Source organism: Trachemys scripta, chromosome 2 (assembly GCF_013100865.1).
Source record: "Trachemys scripta elegans isolate TJP31775 chromosome 2, CAS_Tse_1.0, whole genome shotgun sequence".
Lineage (NCBI taxonomy): Eukaryota > Metazoa > Chordata > Testudines > Emydidae > Trachemys > Trachemys scripta.
Genome location: NC_048299.1, coordinates 251,512,431 through 251,529,897, shown reverse-complemented (window position 1 = coordinate 251,529,897; position 17,467 = coordinate 251,512,431). Strand labels below are relative to the sequence as shown.

At 39.4% G+C, this 17,467-nt stretch overlaps 1 protein-coding gene across 2 annotated transcripts in view; it reads right to left on the bottom strand.

Moving 5' to 3' along the window:
- EMC2 (ER membrane protein complex subunit 2) overlaps nucleotides 1-17,467 on the bottom strand; it is a 62,099-nt gene that overhangs the window by 33,261 nt on the left and 11,371 nt on the right. The window contains exons 2-6 of one of the 2 annotated variants that reach the window (XM_034763489.1): nucleotides 16,751-16,864; nucleotides 13,032-13,096; nucleotides 9,413-9,498; nucleotides 2,198-2,255; nucleotides 1,333-1,407 (exon numbers count right to left, since the gene is read on the bottom strand). In XM_034763489.1, the coding sequence (XP_034619380.1) occupies nucleotides 1,333-1,407; nucleotides 2,198-2,255; nucleotides 9,413-9,498; nucleotides 13,032-13,096; nucleotides 16,751-16,864 (398 nt within the window). The remainder of the gene's footprint in view (nucleotides 1-1,332; nucleotides 1,408-2,197; nucleotides 2,256-9,412; nucleotides 9,499-13,031; nucleotides 13,097-16,750; nucleotides 16,865-17,467) is intronic. The other variant, XM_034763490.1, reaches the window with a different exon arrangement.

Below are 17,467 nucleotides of genomic sequence, written 5' to 3'. Positions count from 1 at the left end.
ACATATAATTTAGCATTGCCCTTTTGGGTTATCTTACTAGCTATACATTTTGAATATGAAATCCTTTCATATTAAAGAAGTCCCCAGCGTAAGAATATAAGCTGTTCAGGTCAAGGGCTGTACCTTCTTTTGTTTTTGTACTTTGCCTATGGCAGGACACTGTGGGTACTATTGGGGGGCAGAAGGGCAAGTGTTGCGTTAAGCATTAGAAAAATACGAAGTTGAAATAATGGCCTGTAGATTAGAAAGCCCCTATATACATTCAATAACATTCGTGAAATGTTCAACTGTATTCATGGGGGAAGAGGGGAAAAAAGCACTCAAATGCTGAAATGTCCCAAATATCTTAAATGGCATGGCAGGACATTGCTATTGTTCAAATACTCTCTTTTTTGGTCAAGTCCATAAAATTCAAATCCTGTGCGACTGCAGTTCCCATTCCACATGATGTCAAAGTATGCACCATACTGCTATCAAATCCTTACAGAACAGCACTCGAGATGAAAGCCCACCTACAAAGATGTTGCAAGCCAGGTTCTCCTCAAGCCCTAAAATGTTGGCATTTTAAAAAAAAGAAAATCTTATTTTATAGTCCACACAAATGTTGAAAGATACAATATTCAGTGTGTGGAGAAGGATATCACATATATTATTTCTAATATACAGGCTCTGCTTTCCAGACTATCTATTAAGGAATGAAATATCAACAGACTGTGCTAGGGCATCCCATTGAGTAGATGTCACCAGTTGCAGGGCATCTGGGTTTAGTGGATCCACAAAAGAAAAGAAAGGGTGATTTCATTTTAGAAATATCCTTTAATGTGCCTTTAACCTACTTATTAGGAGAATTTCACTTCTTGATTCAACTTTGCAAAACTCCTGTGAAAGCCTCCACGATGACTGAGGAATGACCTACTAATAAGACAGGACTAGCGATATTTTACTTGTCTGTCCAAAAAACGAACACACACATTACTTAGTCCAAGAAAATGGGTTAATTTTGCAAAGACTATTTTAATTTAGTTGATGCTTGAAGCTAGTAACTGAAATTTTATAAATCTAAAAAATAAAATTTTGCTAAGCGCTCACAAGATACACAGGTGCTATTACTAATGCTCAAACAACTGTCATGCACCAATGCTGATTTAAAAAAAACAACAAAACCACAGGACAAAATTAGGTCCTAAGAATACACAGAGAAGTTTACTAATACAAAAATAATAAGAAACAATAAATCATTACCAAATTAAAAAGGCATATTGACTACCTTTGTTAATGCATTGTAACAGAATCTGGAATCAGTCAACTGCCACACAAAAGACCCAAGCCTACCTTTACCATATCATGGTAATTTTCAACTTTATCCAACAGCTGTGACACAGATGAGCTGCAGCCAGCATGGTGGCTCTGGAAAAAGTTAATCATTTGCACCTTCAAACTATTTTGCATATCAGGTGGCATATCAGGTGGCAAGATCCTGCAAAGTAATTCTACAACCAGCACTGAAGTAACACTTAAGAACACATAGCAAGTGCCGTCTGCATGGCCGATGCCCAAAATCTCTGCACAGTGATTTTTTAAAGTGGGCACACTGTTCAATGAATTGCAGTTTGACTCAAGAGCAAGTTTATAGCCTTCCAGCTATTAAACTGAGATAAGTATTGCACAATTCAAACATTCCCAGAACATATTTGAATTATATTTTCAAAATCAGACTAACAGAAGGTAGGGATAGGAGAGACATAATAGGCTAGTTTTAGTCCGTCTACCATCTAGTACTGAATTGCCACCTACAGGACTGCTTGACAGCCCAAGCTCCAGCCCAATCCACAATGTCCACACTGCTAGCTTTAGCACACTAGCTCAAGCCTCACTAGTGCAAGTCTGTCTACCTAGGCAGGGAGGCTCACTCCCAGCTGCAGTGTAGACATACCCATTGAGGTCAATGAACAGGACTACCACTTACAGTGGTAGGCTCTCAAAATTCAACATACATAAAAGAAAATGCAACCCTGAATCCTTTTGATGAAAGGAAAATAAATAATTCTGAAGACAATTAAATGCTAGAATATTATACTAGGAAGTTTTAGAAAATGATTTATCAATTACCCAGCGATGTCACTACACTTATACTAGCAAAGGTTTAGTATAAATTAAAACAATTTAATATTATTTCCAGGGAAACCATCTAACTTACTGTATTGGTTGAATCTTCTTGTAAAATTCTGTCATATAGCTGGATGGCGTCATCGTACCTATTTAAAGAAATAGAGGTGAATTTTAGAAAATACTTACTCAGCTCAATTATTTGGTTAAAAAGTTTTTGATTGGCTCTGTAATTAGGTAACAGCATTACAGCATTTTCTATACTTGGTATTGTGCTAACCTTATATAGCTGCAAAGGAAAATGTGTACCAGTCGCTGAATTTTACTGTCCTTACATAAATGTTTACTCAAGCAAAACTCCTGTCAAGAAAGTCTTGAGTAAGGACTGCAGCATTGGGTTTCACCAAAAAAACGGAAAAATAAATTGCAGTTCTTAGTGGGAAATTATATAGATTGCATCAGAAACAGGGCAGGTATTTTATACACCCTTTGTTTCTTCATTCTACCTTTTTAGTTTCCTAGAAGGCCCTTTATTCTCTCTCTTACCGTGCGCACCCATACACCAACACAGCCATTTTAAAGGCTACCCAAGACAAGAGACTTGCGGCTCCATTACAGCAGTGGTATTTCAAAGCTCCAGAGAGTCTCATTTTGGATTTAAAGTTTCTCTTATGATGCTGTAAAGTATAAGCAGCAGAATATGGATTGCGAGGCTATCACAGGTACCCCACATACTCCTAGTCTATTGCAAAAATGAGATTAGGCCCTTCCAATCACAACAACACAGATTTACTCCATTATAATTCTGCTACTAGAAATATACAAGAAATAAGTTAACCTATGTTGCTACAATGACTCTCTCTATTGTTTTAAACCCTCCCTGAAAAACATCCATCATTTCATCCAGCCCATTTCATAGCCTGAGCTGGTTCTATACCAAGGATCAGCAACCTGCGACACGCGAGCCGATTTTTACTGGCACACTGCTGCCAGTCGGGGTCCCGGCCGCCGGCCCCACTCAGCCTGCTGCCGGCCTGAGTGAATGGAACTCCCGGCTGGCAGTGGCTGAGCGGGGCGGCGGCCGGGATCCCGGATGACAGAGGCCGGTGGCCAGAACCCCAGGCCACCAGCGGGCTGAGCCTGCTGCCAGCCTGGAATACCAGCTGCCGGCCCTGCTCACCTTGCTGCTGGTCTGGGGTTCCAGCCGCCCGGCCCCCTGCCAGCTGGGGTCCAGGCCTCCAGCCCTGCTCAGCCCTCCTGCCAGCCTGGGGTACGGGCAGCCAGCCCAGGGCTCTGCTCTTGGCCTGGTCCCAGCGCTCTGCAGCCCTTATCAAAAATTACACTGCAATTAGCTTAAAAACTTGAATACTTAAAAACTTTGTTTGTATATTACACTAATCCTTAAAACATGTATAATGTTAATAAATACATAGGTTTGATGAAACAAAGTAGTTGTACTTACGTGCCTGTGCTTAATTTGTGTTTTCGATGATTTACCTTCTACAAAAAAAATCTTGCATGTCTTGCACCCCCAGAAAGGGCATCTCGCAACCCCAAGGGGTGCGTGCATCCCAAGTTAAAAACCACTGCACTAAACTGATAAGATCTGCATTTTAATTTAATTTTAAATGAAGCTTCTTAAACATTTTTAAAACCTTGTTTACTTTACATACAACAATAGTTTAGTTATATAATATAGACTTATAGAGAGAGACCTTCTAAAAATGTTAAAATGTATTACCGGCACGCAAAACCTTAAATTAGAGTGAATAAATGAAGACTCGGCACACAACTTCTGAAAGGTTGCCGACCCCTGTTCTATACAGTGTAGCTACGTAGATACAGTAACTCCTCACTTAAAGTCATCCCGGTTAAGGTTGTTTCATTGTTATGTTGCTGATCAACTAGGGAACACGTTTGTTTAAAGTTGTGCAATGCTCCCTTCTAATGTCGTTTGGCAGCCATCTGCTTTGTCCACTGCTTGCAGAAATAACAGCGCGTTGCAGCTAGCTGGTGGGGGCTTGGAACCAGGGTGGACCGGTAGCCCCCCATCAGCTTCCTGCTCCCTAAGTTCCCTGTGCAACGGCCACCCAGCAGGCTATCAATTGCAGGGCTGTTCAGCTGTCCCTCCCCCCACTGCCATGTGCTTCTCCTGCCCTCTGCCTTGAAGCTGGCTCCCCGGAGCCTCCTGCTTGCTTTGGGGGGAGAAGTAGGGGAAGGGGAAAAGGGGGTTTACTGTCAGCATGTCCCCCTCCCCTCTGCACCTGCAGCCAGCTTACCCCATCTTCCATAGAGCTGGGGGGGCACAGAACAGGGCTCAGGACGGAGGGAGCTTCCTGGCAGCAGCTGCCGACTCAGCTTGCTGATCAACTTAAAAAGGCAGTGTACTTAGAGTGGGGTAAGCATACTTAAAAGAGCAATGTGCATCTCTCTCTCACACACAGCGTGTGTGTCTCTGTCTGCCATGCTGTCTCCCCTCCCTCCATTCCTGCTGCCTTGTAGAGTGTGAGGCTACAATAACAACGAGTTAACCCTTGAGGGCTCAGTCAATTGCTAGTTCATCATCATTTAGCGGTAAGGCATTCCCTGGGAAATATCCCACCCTCTGACTTCACCACCTCAACCAAGCTTCACAATCATCATCGCTGTGTACCAGCATTAAATTGTTTGTTTAAAACTTATACTCTGTGTGTGTGTGTATATAAAAAATACATATAAAATATAGTCTTTTGTCTGGTTAAAATTTTTTCTCTGGACCCTAAACCCCCCCCCCCCCCCATTTACATTAATTCTTATGGGGAAATTGGATTTGCTTAATATCGTTTCACTTAAAGTCGCATTTTTCAGGAACATAACTACAACATTAAGCAAGGAGTTACTGTACTATGTTGGTCCTGGTGGCCAAATTTAGGCTGCTAGATAAGACATTGAAGTCCGGGACCTCCATGGTAGCATTCTCTGAAATGCTTCCAGTTACATGAGCAGGGGCCAGAAAAACAGGCAGAACTGTAGGGTCTCAATGTGTGGATGAGATGAGAGTGTAGGGAGGAGGGTTTTAGGTTTATTAAGAACTGGGGAACCTTAGAGGAAAGAAGGAGCCAATACATTAAGGGTGGACTTCACTTAAACCAAAGTGGAACCAGACTGCTGACATGTAAAATTTAAAAGGCTGTAGAGAATTTTTTTTAAAAAGGGTTGGGGGAAAGCTAAGAGGTGTGGTGAATCGCATGGTTTGGGCAGAGGCAACCCTTAGGGATTACTTTAATAAAGGGGAAATTCTATATCCTAGAAAAAAGGATAGGAAAGAAGTTGGTAAAGTACAGGTAGGAGCGAATGAAGAACAGACAAACACAAAAGTGTCCCATTTAAATATAACACATGAAGTCAAGCAACTGAATATTGACAAAATGTACAACTGTTCGTATATAACTGTTAGAAGTCTAAATACTAAAATGGATGAACTAGCATGCCTGGCTTAAAAGGAGGGTATTGATATAACAGGCATCATGGAAACCTGGGGACAAGGTAATACCAGGTACAAAATATATGGGAATGACAGAATAGGTTGCATTGGTGGGGGAGTGGCACCATATGTGAAAGAAAGCATAGAGTCAAAGTAAAAATCTTAAATGAATCAAAATTGTAGCATATAATCTCTAAGGATAGAAATTCTATGCTTGATCAATAAGAGTATAGCAGTAGGAATACACTACCGACCACCTGACTAGGATGGTGACGAGGACTGTGAAATGCTCAGGGAGATTCAAGAGGCTGATTTAAACAATCCTCATACTGACTGGGTATATGTCACCTCAAAAAGGGATGCAGAGATAAAAATTTCTAGACACCATAAATAACTGTTTCTTGGAAAAGCTCGTCCTGGAACCCACCATGGGAGATGCAATTCTTGATTTAGTTCTAAATGCAGCACAGGATCCGGTCCAGGAGGTGAATATAGCTGAACCGGTCAGTAATAGCACAATTAAATTTAACATCCTTGTAAGAGGAAAAGCACCAAAGAAACTCATCACAGTAGCATTTAACTTCAAAAAAGGGGAACTACACAGAAATAAGGAAGCTAGTTAAATGGAAATGTAAAGGAATAGTCACAAGGGTGAAATGCCTGCAAACTGCACGAAGACAATTTAAAAATGCCATAATGGAGGCTCAAACTAATTGTAGATCCCCAAATTTCAAAAAAAACAAAGAAAATCAGTAAGAGGACCACAAAATGCCTCCAGGGCTAATTAGCAGAGTAAAAAAGGCAGTTAGAGGCAAAAAGGCATCCTATAAAAATTGGACATTAAATCCTATTGAGAGTAATAGAAAGGAACATAAACTCTGGCAAGTCAAGTGAAAAGAGGTGACAAGGCAGGTCAAAAAAGAATCAGAAGAGCAACTACCAAGACACAAAAAGTAACAGCAAATATGTTTTTAAGTACATCAGAAACAGGAAGCCTTCCACAGTCAGTGGGTCACTAAAGGAACACTAAAGGAAGAGAAGGCCATTGCACAGAAGTTAAATGAATTCTTTGCATCATTCTTTACTGCACAGGACATAGGGGAGAGCCCTATACCCAAGTCATTCTTTTTAGGTGACAAATCTGAGGAACTGTCACAGACTGACATGTCAATAGAGGAAGTTTTGGACCAAACTGATAAATTATATGTCATCAGGACCAGACAGTACTCACCCAAGAGTTCTGAAGGAACTCAAATATGAACTTGCAGATATATTAATTGTGGGATGTAACCTATTGCTTAAATCAGGCTCCATACCAGATGATTGGAAGATAGCTAATGTAGCACCTATTTTTTAAAAAGGCTCCAGAAGCGATCCTGGCAATTATAGGCTGGTAAGTCTAACTTCAGTACCCATCAAATTGTTTGAAACTGTAATAAACAACAAGATTATAAAACAGAAACATGATACGTTGGGGAAGAGTCAACATGGCTTTTGTAAGGGGAAATCACGCCTCACCAATCTACTGACTGCTTGATGAGTCAACAAGCATGTGGATACGGGTGATCCAGTTGATATAGTGTATTTAGACTTTCAGAAAGCTTTTGACAAGGTCCATTACCAAAAGCTTTTAAACAAATTAAGGATAGGATAGGATAAAAAATAGGATAAGAGGAAAGATCCTCTCATGGATCAGTAAATGGTTAAAAGATAGGAAATAGGATAGGAATAAATGGTCAGTTGGGAACTGTGCAATAAAATGGGAGATGAAATTCAATGTTGATAAGTAATGCACACTGGAAAAAATAATCCCAATTATACATACAAAATGATTGGATATAAATTAGCTATTGCTACTTAAGAAAGATCTTGAGTCACTGAAAGTCCAAATTATTCTCTCAAAACATCTGCTCAATGTACAGCAACAGTCAAAAAAGCTAACGGAGTGCTAGGAACCATTAGGAAAGGAATAGATGGGGCATGCAACAGCTTCCATACAAGGAGAGATTAAAAAGACTGGGACTGTTCATCTTAGAAAAGAGATGACTAAGGGGGCACATGATAGAGGTCTATGAAATCATGAGTGGTATGGAGAAAGTGAATAGAGAAGTGTTGTTTACCCCTTCATATAACACAAGAACTAGGGATACCACCCGATGAAATTAACAGACAGCGGGTTTAAAAAAAAGCCACATATAAGGAAGTACTTCTTCACACAACACACAGTCAAGCTGTGGAACTCGTTCCCAGGGGATGTTGAGAAGGCCAAAAGTATAACTGGGTTTAAAAAAAAAAAAAAAGAGAGATACGTTCCTAGAAGATAGGTCCACCAATAGCTATTAGCCAAGATGGTCAGGGATACAATCCCATGTGCCATGTGTCCCTAAACCTCCAACTGCGAGAAGGATCTGGCACTGGCCACTGTTAAGACAGAATACTGAGCTAGATGGACCAATGTCTGACCAAGTACGGCCATTCTTGTGCACATATGCCTGCCTCTGGTTAGAGTCCATTTGTCAAAGGCATGGGCCAACATCTTTAGTTTGGTCATACACACCTTGACAGAAGCACGTACAAGCAGACAGAGCTGACCTTCACATTTTTGAGCAGGTTTGAGAAACAATTAGTGCCACCTATCGCCCAACCAAAACCAGATTCCTGTTCACCATGCTACACTAATATGCATACGCCAGAGCTAAGAATTATGGGGAAGGATTAGCAAGACATCTCAAATCAACTCATTTTATATAAGAGTGGCTGTGAGAGAAGGATTGCTTAGGTACCTTAGCCTCGTGCTGCAGCAGAAGAGCCCAACATTCAATTAATTTCAACCCAAACAGTAGGCTTCATAGATTCATATCAATTTACAGTTTCAAAACATTCCTTGCAAGGAAAAGAAAGGATGAGAAACATCTGTTAAATGAAAATGGGCTTTTCCCCCTTTACGTGTCCAATGTCCTGGAATCGGGATGGCCCACGGGCATTAGGCCTCAAAAAACAACACTGTAAGCAGTATGTTACAGGAAATAGTTCATGCTAGGTACCAATGTTCCATATCAGCAGTTACTAGAAGTCCTTTGCAAAATTGCTAGCTGCCACACCACAAGTAGATGGTTTTGGAATAGGTTACTGGAACTTGATATACAACGTGTCCAAATGGGCAAGTCAGCCAAAGACTAGAGGTGCCCTAGAGGACAGTCTACTCCTGGGGTCACCTTTGTGGGAAAAGTCGTATATTATGGACAGTGAACCCATCTGTAAGTTGTCTGAACCATCCTATATAAAATGTAATAGAGTTATAGTTCTTCAGTAGGATAGAGCAAAAGCATCCAGAAGAGTTATAGTTTTCTCTTTTATATTCTACAAGGTTTTTAGAGTCATTTCTATAAAACCCTATTAGGGTTTTATCCACAAGGACAAAGACTGGGAGAAGAGCTATATTCATCAATTATTTGGGGCAGGGCAATGGTTTTGAATGCTACTTGGAATTCTGGACCATTTGGATTAAATATGTTGGTTTATAGCTGTGGCATACAGACTTTGTTTTGCCAAAAACTGTGTAGTGTTTTACTGTCTATAGTTTGATGATGGCAACTAAAGAACCTTTTAAATCTATCAAGTCTAAATGGAAGATTACAAGTACTGTAATGTTATGCTAGCCAAAATACAACAGAAGTTCCTAAGCACAATAAGCTCATCATACACAGTACTATTTTTATAAAGGAAAGAGCATTGCATTCATTCCCTCTGTTCTAAATTTTACTGTGGGAAGAATTCCTTTTTAAAGAGAGATATCAAGTACCTTTTCCAGACAAGAATTAGGTTTTTAAATTCAGCCATTACCTTTCCATGTATTCAAATCTCATGCCAGTTAATCGCTTAACTCTGTGGCTCCCAGGGAACTGTCGCCTTAGCTCCTGAAGACAAAACTACATAAATAAAATAAATTCCTCAGAGTTAGTGATTCGGCTTGTGACAAGTACTACTTATCACATTTAAAAAAAAAAAAAAATCAGAATCAGAAGGCATATTTGTCACCAGCACTTCCTACCACAACCAGAGAAAAAGCACATCAAACGCCTAGAAAAAGTCTACTACTTCCTGTCCAGTGATGTCACAAGGATTCCAGAATATGTAGCCAGACCATAGACTCCAAGCTGAGAAAGACTCATGGCCAGCCATTTAAAAGAAAAAGTATTAATTATTTTCAGAGTTTAAAGTATTTAATTCAGCCAATACCCTGTGAATATAATTATTCAACACATGGAATAAAAAGAAAAAAAAACAGTCCTTGACTGACTAAGTCAACAATCTGGAATGTGACTTTTGATTAAAACAAAACAGCAACTTCTGGGATAAGCCATAAAATGTATTAATAAAGACAAACTCAGAAACTGAAACCTTGTCAGCTGGAAGACTTAATTACAAGATGAATTTTCCATGAAAGTAGCTAGACCATCAGAGCTCCTTGGAAACAGTTATTTAGCTTGAAAATTAAGCTTATTTTAAAAAACTCTTTGGTGCTTTTCAGATTTGAGGCCTTCCTAAATCAGTGCACAAAAAAAAAAAAAAAAAAAAAGAAACCCACCTATAAAGACAATAAGAGTTCAGGTGGCACTTTTTTGTTTAATGAATGTATTTATTATAATGGAAAAAACTGCCTTTGAAAGAAGCTGTTTATAATGCAATACAAAGTAAATATTTATATAGAATAATGTTTGTGTCCCTGGGTTCAATCAATCTTACAGGCACAGGAGAGGCAGTCTGCACACTCCTGCAAACAATGAGACAACTGGGCAGGAGAAGGTATTCACACCCTAGTACTGTATTTGCTTTTTTTTCTTTTTTGTCTCTGCTGCTACCTGATTGTGTACTTCTGGTTCCAAATGAGGTGTGTGGTTGATTGGTCAGTTCGTAACTCTGGTGTTTGTGACGCTGAAGTTCTACTGTACTTCAATAGGTAGGTTTCTTAATCTTAAGTGTCTGGTTTAATCCTACAAAGGCAAAGAAAATGTATTCTAGCATGTTAGACACAGGTTTTGCAGGTGTCTGCCAATAGTAGGTGATCTCACTAAAGCCAGGTGTTTTACAAAGATGGAATTGGCTATGCGTGGGTTATGAACAGCTGTTTGGTGCAAGGGAATGAAGAAAATAAGAGGACAAAAAAGAAAGAAAGGAGGTGAAAACCATCTCAGACTTCTCATTTGGAACAGATGACACCAGTCCCTTAGGAAAGATGCATCACAGCTGTCAAGTGCTTCACTGCTTGGAATTCAAAGACTATTCACATACTCAGGGGCTGCAGCTGTAGCAAAAAGCCACTATGATCTTAGCCAGTTTGAATTAAATGTGTGGACCTACAACAAAACTAAAATAACCCCAACCCAGATGTAAGGCTTACACGAAGCTTTTAGCTTATACTCAGTGCTATGGAGAAGCAGCTATACTCTCAGATCATGCTGTGTTCCTCATAGGACACTAAGAGGCCAGTAGTTCAAACTGAAAGCTGCTACTTGGGTTATTAGTAAACACAACATTTGGCAACTTTTGATTTTTTTTCCATGTTGGTCCATTTAAGCATTTCACAAAAGCATTATTAAAAAAACCACAGAGATCAAAAATACCTCAAAAATAAGTGGAAAAATAGTATAAAAAGAGGCTTCTCTCTCATCCTATTTATTTATTTCCTTAGTGGAAGAGAAGACTTATCTATGAGAGGAATTCATGAGGCTTGCAGAAAGTGCAATATGGTATATTACGTTACTGCATATATTGAAGTTAACCCTAAACGTGGAACTCAAGATCATCACACTTTTCTAATCCTGGCTATTCGAGAGACTGACCCTCTCCCAGTTCTATACTGCCATAGCTGTGGTCAGTGAAGGCACTTGAACTGGCATTCAAGTGTGCACAAGGCACTATAACAGCAGTCTCCATGCAGGACTCTGAACTGTGGAATTCTCTCCCTTCTTGGTTTGAAGAAGCCCAGGCCTGTTGACCTTCTGGGCACAACAAAACACAGTTTCTTCTCCCAGGCCAGGCAGGAGAATGCACAGAGGGTTGAAATGCGTGCACTGAGGTCCTTTTCTCATTTTTCTATCCTGATTTTGGCAAAGTTGCTGAATTTGCTTTTGTTTGCATTTTTAATCCATTGCAATGGTGCTTAGAGCCCTGGATAGACTCTTTGTCTTCAGTCCTCTGACATAATATGCTGGAGAAAGAATTAGTTCACTAACCGCACAACAACGTTAAGAATTATTAGCTAAAAATCTTACTTTCTCCCCCTGCATCTAAGTAGTAATGTTAAAAACAAATGGCTGAATGAGATATCCAAAAGGCTTTTTAAGCTTTAGAGACCGATTGTGGCCTGTAACAAACAAATGAAAATATAAAAAGGCTCCCTTAATTTACTTAACTGGCTATTTCTAATAACAAGGCTATTCACAAGAATGCTGATTTATTGAGAAAGCATACTGAAGTATTCTGCAAAAAAGTTTTTCTACTGCTGACCAACTTCTATGGCTGAAATGCAGTAACTTTAAAAAATGATTAATGGCAAGGGCACTTGTTTTTTGGCTTTGATACATCAAACATTTGTTAAACCACTTCTCCCCCTCATTCCCAGTTGTTTTACATGGGCGTAATCCTGTTCTCATTCAAGCCAATGGGAAAAAAAAGTCCACTGATTTTAAAGGTGTAGGACCAAGCCTCATGTGACTATCAGGTCCTCCCTTTTGTCTTTGCAGGAGGACTCTGGTGTGCTTTCAGGGGGTGAAAAGTGATGCCACATAAGGCTGCAACTTCAGCTCCAGTTCTTTCTCCTCAGGACGCATGGGGAGGAGAGAAGGAAAGAATACAACTCAATATATTTGTAGTATAAAAAAACAAAGCATGTTTAAGTTTCTGACTCTTTAAATATCATGAAGAAGTAATAAAGGGTACAGCCAAAATTTTTGCTTTAATATTCATCTTTAAAAATGCTGCAAGCAGCTGAATCATACATATTGGCCTTCTTAATGCACTGTGCAAGCATTTAGCTACATGACTCCTGTTAATGTTAACATTTATTATGCAGCTAAATTCACATGCACAGCACTGACACTTTATCTCAAAGTGTTTGAAAACGTGATACAATTTGAGAGGTTTCCAACAAATATTCTCTGGATAATATGGCAGTTTTAATATTATTCCTGACTTTCAGCCCATATCAGAGTAGCTATAAATATTTTCACAGCAAGAAGAAACATGATCTGCCCAAATAAGAGTTACACATTAAGGTGGGTGGAGGAGGTTTCTCCCCAGCAGTATATTTCTTGAGATTCTACAAGTCCAAGCTACATAGTTGCTAGCATCCTATAAAACTGTCCAAAGAACTAATCTGGAAGAGGTTCATGTGAAAAAAACAAAACAAAAAAACAAAAAAAAATTAAGGTTTGAGTGAAAAATCAGCTTGACAACTTACCGACGCCAAGTCATCCCGACTGCAGTCCAGGGCAGCAAGCATCACCTGTTCATATATTATCCATACTAGACATAAGAGAGACATATTAAATATGGAGAATTGATTTTTCAAAATGGTGGGAAACACCTAAAATGTAAATAAGATTAATGAATTCCGTCTTTGTATATTTTCCCCTACCACTCCTGTACATCATTACTGAAACAGGGACATTTAAACGCACTGCTGGAATTAATTAAAAGTACACTTATGTGATTTTATTGCTTCAGTAACAAAGTATCCTTTGACATCTTGAAAGGCAAAAAACTCTTTGCTTTTCTTAACATTGTATCTACAGTTTTCTGTTGAAACAGGCCCATTATGAAATGCACTGTGACCAGATCTGGAGAGCAGCCATACGAGCTAGAAAGAAAACAACTTTTCCCTTAACTGTTTCACTACCTTACTGTAAGTACAATATTGCCTTCTTCCCTTTTCTGCAGGAATTAGCTTATTCCACTGACACATGTTATTTGTATTAGAATAGTGTGTAGGAGGCAACTGAACATGAGGCCCCACTGTGCTAGGCACTGTACAGAGTGAGAGACAGTCCCTGCCAGGGATAGCTTACAGTCCTGTTAGACAAGACAGAGAACCCAGGGGGAAGGGGAGGGGAGTATGTAACATACTCCCCAGAGTGAGCTGAGTATTAAGTTAATGGGAGGCAAGGGTGCTCAGCTCCTTGCAGGATCAGGCCTGAAGCGAAAATCTTCCACAAAGAGGACAAATAGCCAACACCACTGGTGCCCAGAGAACCTGAGGGAAAACAAATTAATCTTTTTTATAGGAACTTTAAAAGAAAGAAAGCACAAATCTAAACAATAAAGTTAACCTTTTCCCCTACCAGAATAAAGGCTATTGCTCACTGCACAGGTATTTCTAATTTCATTCAAAGAAAAGTTACATTTAAAAAAAAAATTCTAAGTTACTACAAAGAAAATCAGATTTTATTGGAGCACATCACGCCGTAGTCCACTAGTCTGGTATCCTGTCTCTAGTAGTAGGTAGCTGCAGATGCTTAGCACAAGAACCCCTGCAGCTGACAGTTACACAATAAGCTTCCCCTGGGGGAAGCCAAGGGCTTTTATATATTTTTAAATCCCATCCAATAGGATTTGGATTTTCTGACCATCCATATAAAAGTTCAGTCCTTCTTTGATCACTATTAAACACTCAACAAGAAGAACAGGAGTACTTGTGGCACCTTAGAGACTAACAAATTAGTCTCTAAGGTGCCACAAGTACTCCTGTTCTTCTTTTTGCGGATACAGACTAACACGGCTGCTACTCTGAAACCTGTCATTAAACACTCAACAGCTTTTGCCAAGTTCAACAGGATAAATAAGGTGTTCTTTTAAATGATGTTTCTTTTTATCAATTTGAAAATGGTTTCCTTTCAGTTTTATTGGATATCCTCTGTATGATTGGGACAGTGTAAACAGAGAAACTCAATTTACCCTCTCTGTGGCATTCATTAATTTTCTATTCTATATAGGCTCGTATTGCTTCCAGTAGGGCATTAAGCAACATGGCTAACACATGTCACATATGGTTCATTCTCTCTTATGTCTCCCCAGGGGAGTTGGTGGGGAAATTGGGGAATATATGGGACACAGTCCAGTCTACACACTTACTCTGAAAATGATGAAAATTGGACTGGACAACACAGGGCATGATGAGAGTGACTCAGCCTGTGATGCACGGCAATGGAGTGGCCTACTGTGCAAGGGCTCTGGTAAAGAAGGCGTGGGGAGGCACCCCACAAAGCCAGAGCACCCCACAAAGCCAGCACCAGCCCATAATAAAATGTAGTTTTCCTCATGAGTGATTAACAAGATCCTAATAAAATAAGCTAATCCACAGTGAGTTTCTGTTTATTTACAGAGACAAAAATGGCAATAGCCTCTTTGTTACGCCCTGCGTTAATTTCACCACCAACTTCCTGCTGGAGCCACTATCAAATCCACCCATGGAGTCAGGGCTGCTGAGAACCATTGAACCAAACTGTAAACCTTGTATATAATGGAAACTACTTCAAGCCAGGGGGTGCAGCAGCACTCCAGCACCTATGCATGCAGTCCTACAATGCATTTATAATACACTGCTACCTCGATATAACGTGACCCGATATAACACGAATTTGGATATAACTCGGTAAAGCTGCGCACTCCGGTGGATCAAATCAAGTTCAATATAACGCAGTAAGATTTTTTGGCTCACAAGGACAGCGTTATATCAAGGTAGAGGTGTAGTTGCAGAAAGGAGGCAGCATATGCAAGACTCTTATCAGGTACTTAAAGACTCTTCGTCCCAAGAAGATTGTGCTATAATATACATAGGGAAGTCTGTTTGCAGAGATTATCGATATAACTATCTAAAGAGGATTACTATTCGTAATGGTTAGGATTTTAAGATCCCTCTCATTGCAAGAAATCTGGAGGAAATACCATGGTACAGGGAGCCACCTTTATAGTTTCCAGGAACATTGCAAGTTGAAAGATTTCTGATCAACTATTAAGAAAATGAGTGCAAGAGTTAGTCCAGGATATATTTTGCCAGATTTTTAATCACTGGTCTGCTGTTAAAGAAATAATAATTTATTAAAATTAAACAGGGACTTGTTTAAAGCTCTTCAGACTTCAACTAATAAATATATTTCATCACTCTGGTTGCAAAACTTCAATAGCAACTGTAAAGGAAAGGCTGGCAAATGAAAAAAATTAAAAAGGAAAATGTACTGCTTGTATTAGGTTAACCAAATTATAAAAGGGAAAGCCAAAGAAAGAGGAATGAACATTAAAAACAAATCATGGCTATTTATCCCTTCCTGCCTGTATGGGATTCATATGCAAACCCATAAAGCATTCTTGCCATGAAGTATTTTGTTTTTGATACTGCTCTTACATAAATGTGATATTGCATTGATATTTCTGAACAATTCCCTTCTGGTCTGAAGCACTGTATGCCAAGTTTCTGTCCAGAGAGACAGTGTCAAGTAATTGAAATCCCCTGAAAATAGCCATTTTATGTATTGCAGAAACCCAGACGTGCCCTAAACTATAGCATCACAAATGCAACTCTATCATAAGAACAGCTCTCATATTAATTTCTACAATATAGTATCACTCATGGCTTAATTTAAGAAATAACATTCCCTTCTCCTTATTAAAAAACTCCCCTCATATTTTTTGACATTCCTCTGAAGTGTAGATGACCTGTTGAGTGACAGCTAGATAACAGATCTCTGTCAAATGTTCACAGTATATTCTTATGATTGGTCACTATGTGCCAACCTAAAAGCCCAATCATAGGTGCTGCAACTGGGGATGCAGCAGCACCCCCTGGCTTGAAGTGGTTACCATTATATACAGGGTTTACAGTTTGGTTCAATGGCTCTCAACACCTTCATTATAAAAATTGTTCCAGCACCCCTACGCTCAATTAGGTATTTTTTTCACCTACTTCCTCTACACACCATCTTTGAGAAGCAAACTAAGGCCTTGGAATACTGGCAAATTAGAAAATTGAGAAAATAATGTGTGTACTCAACATTAGTAGATGTGAAATCACAACAAAGGGGTAAAAATAATATGGAGAGTATAACAGGAGAATAGCAGAGTAACAAAACTAACATATACTAACAGTTACAGACAGTGAAAGCTTTTCAAATAATTTCAACCTACTGTCATCCCCAAGCTTAGATGCATATTCATTAATTAACTCTTCTCCAACTTCCACTATCTGCTCGCTGTTCCGATAGTTTTCTTCCCTCCACTTCCTCATTTTATCACGCATCTCTGAAAAACAAAATATAAGATTTCCATGCAATAACATAATGTGAAGTCTATTTCTGGAACTCACTTTGAGGGGTATAATCTATTCTCAGACATATACAGGAGATCCACAGAAGTAATTTCCACTAATACCAAAATCGTTTGTGGACAGATTGATCCCTGGAACTTTGAAATTGTTATCATGCAACTCTTGTGAAGACTGTCCAAAAGCAAGGGGGGGGGAGAAGTAATCCACTGAATTTGTGAGTTCAGAAGATATTGGGCTAACATCTATACATCAGATGTGAAAAAGACTCTCTGAGAATACAGATTCAGCTCCTAGCATGGTCAATTCAAGCCCTATGATCCAGTGTAGATCAATTTAGTACCAAACTGTTAATATGTATAGGACTTCAAACCAACAAAAAATAAACCAAACAAACAAACAAACAAAAACCTTAAAAACTCTGAGGTTCTCCCCTACTGGGGATGGCAACAGGTGGAAGATCTTATTAAATCTTGCTAAGGGCTTATCCTGGCATTCTTAGTCATAATTACCCTCTCTCAACCATGGGTGCCATTTGTCCATCTGGATGTCACCCTCTCCAACCCTGAGTGAGTTATATT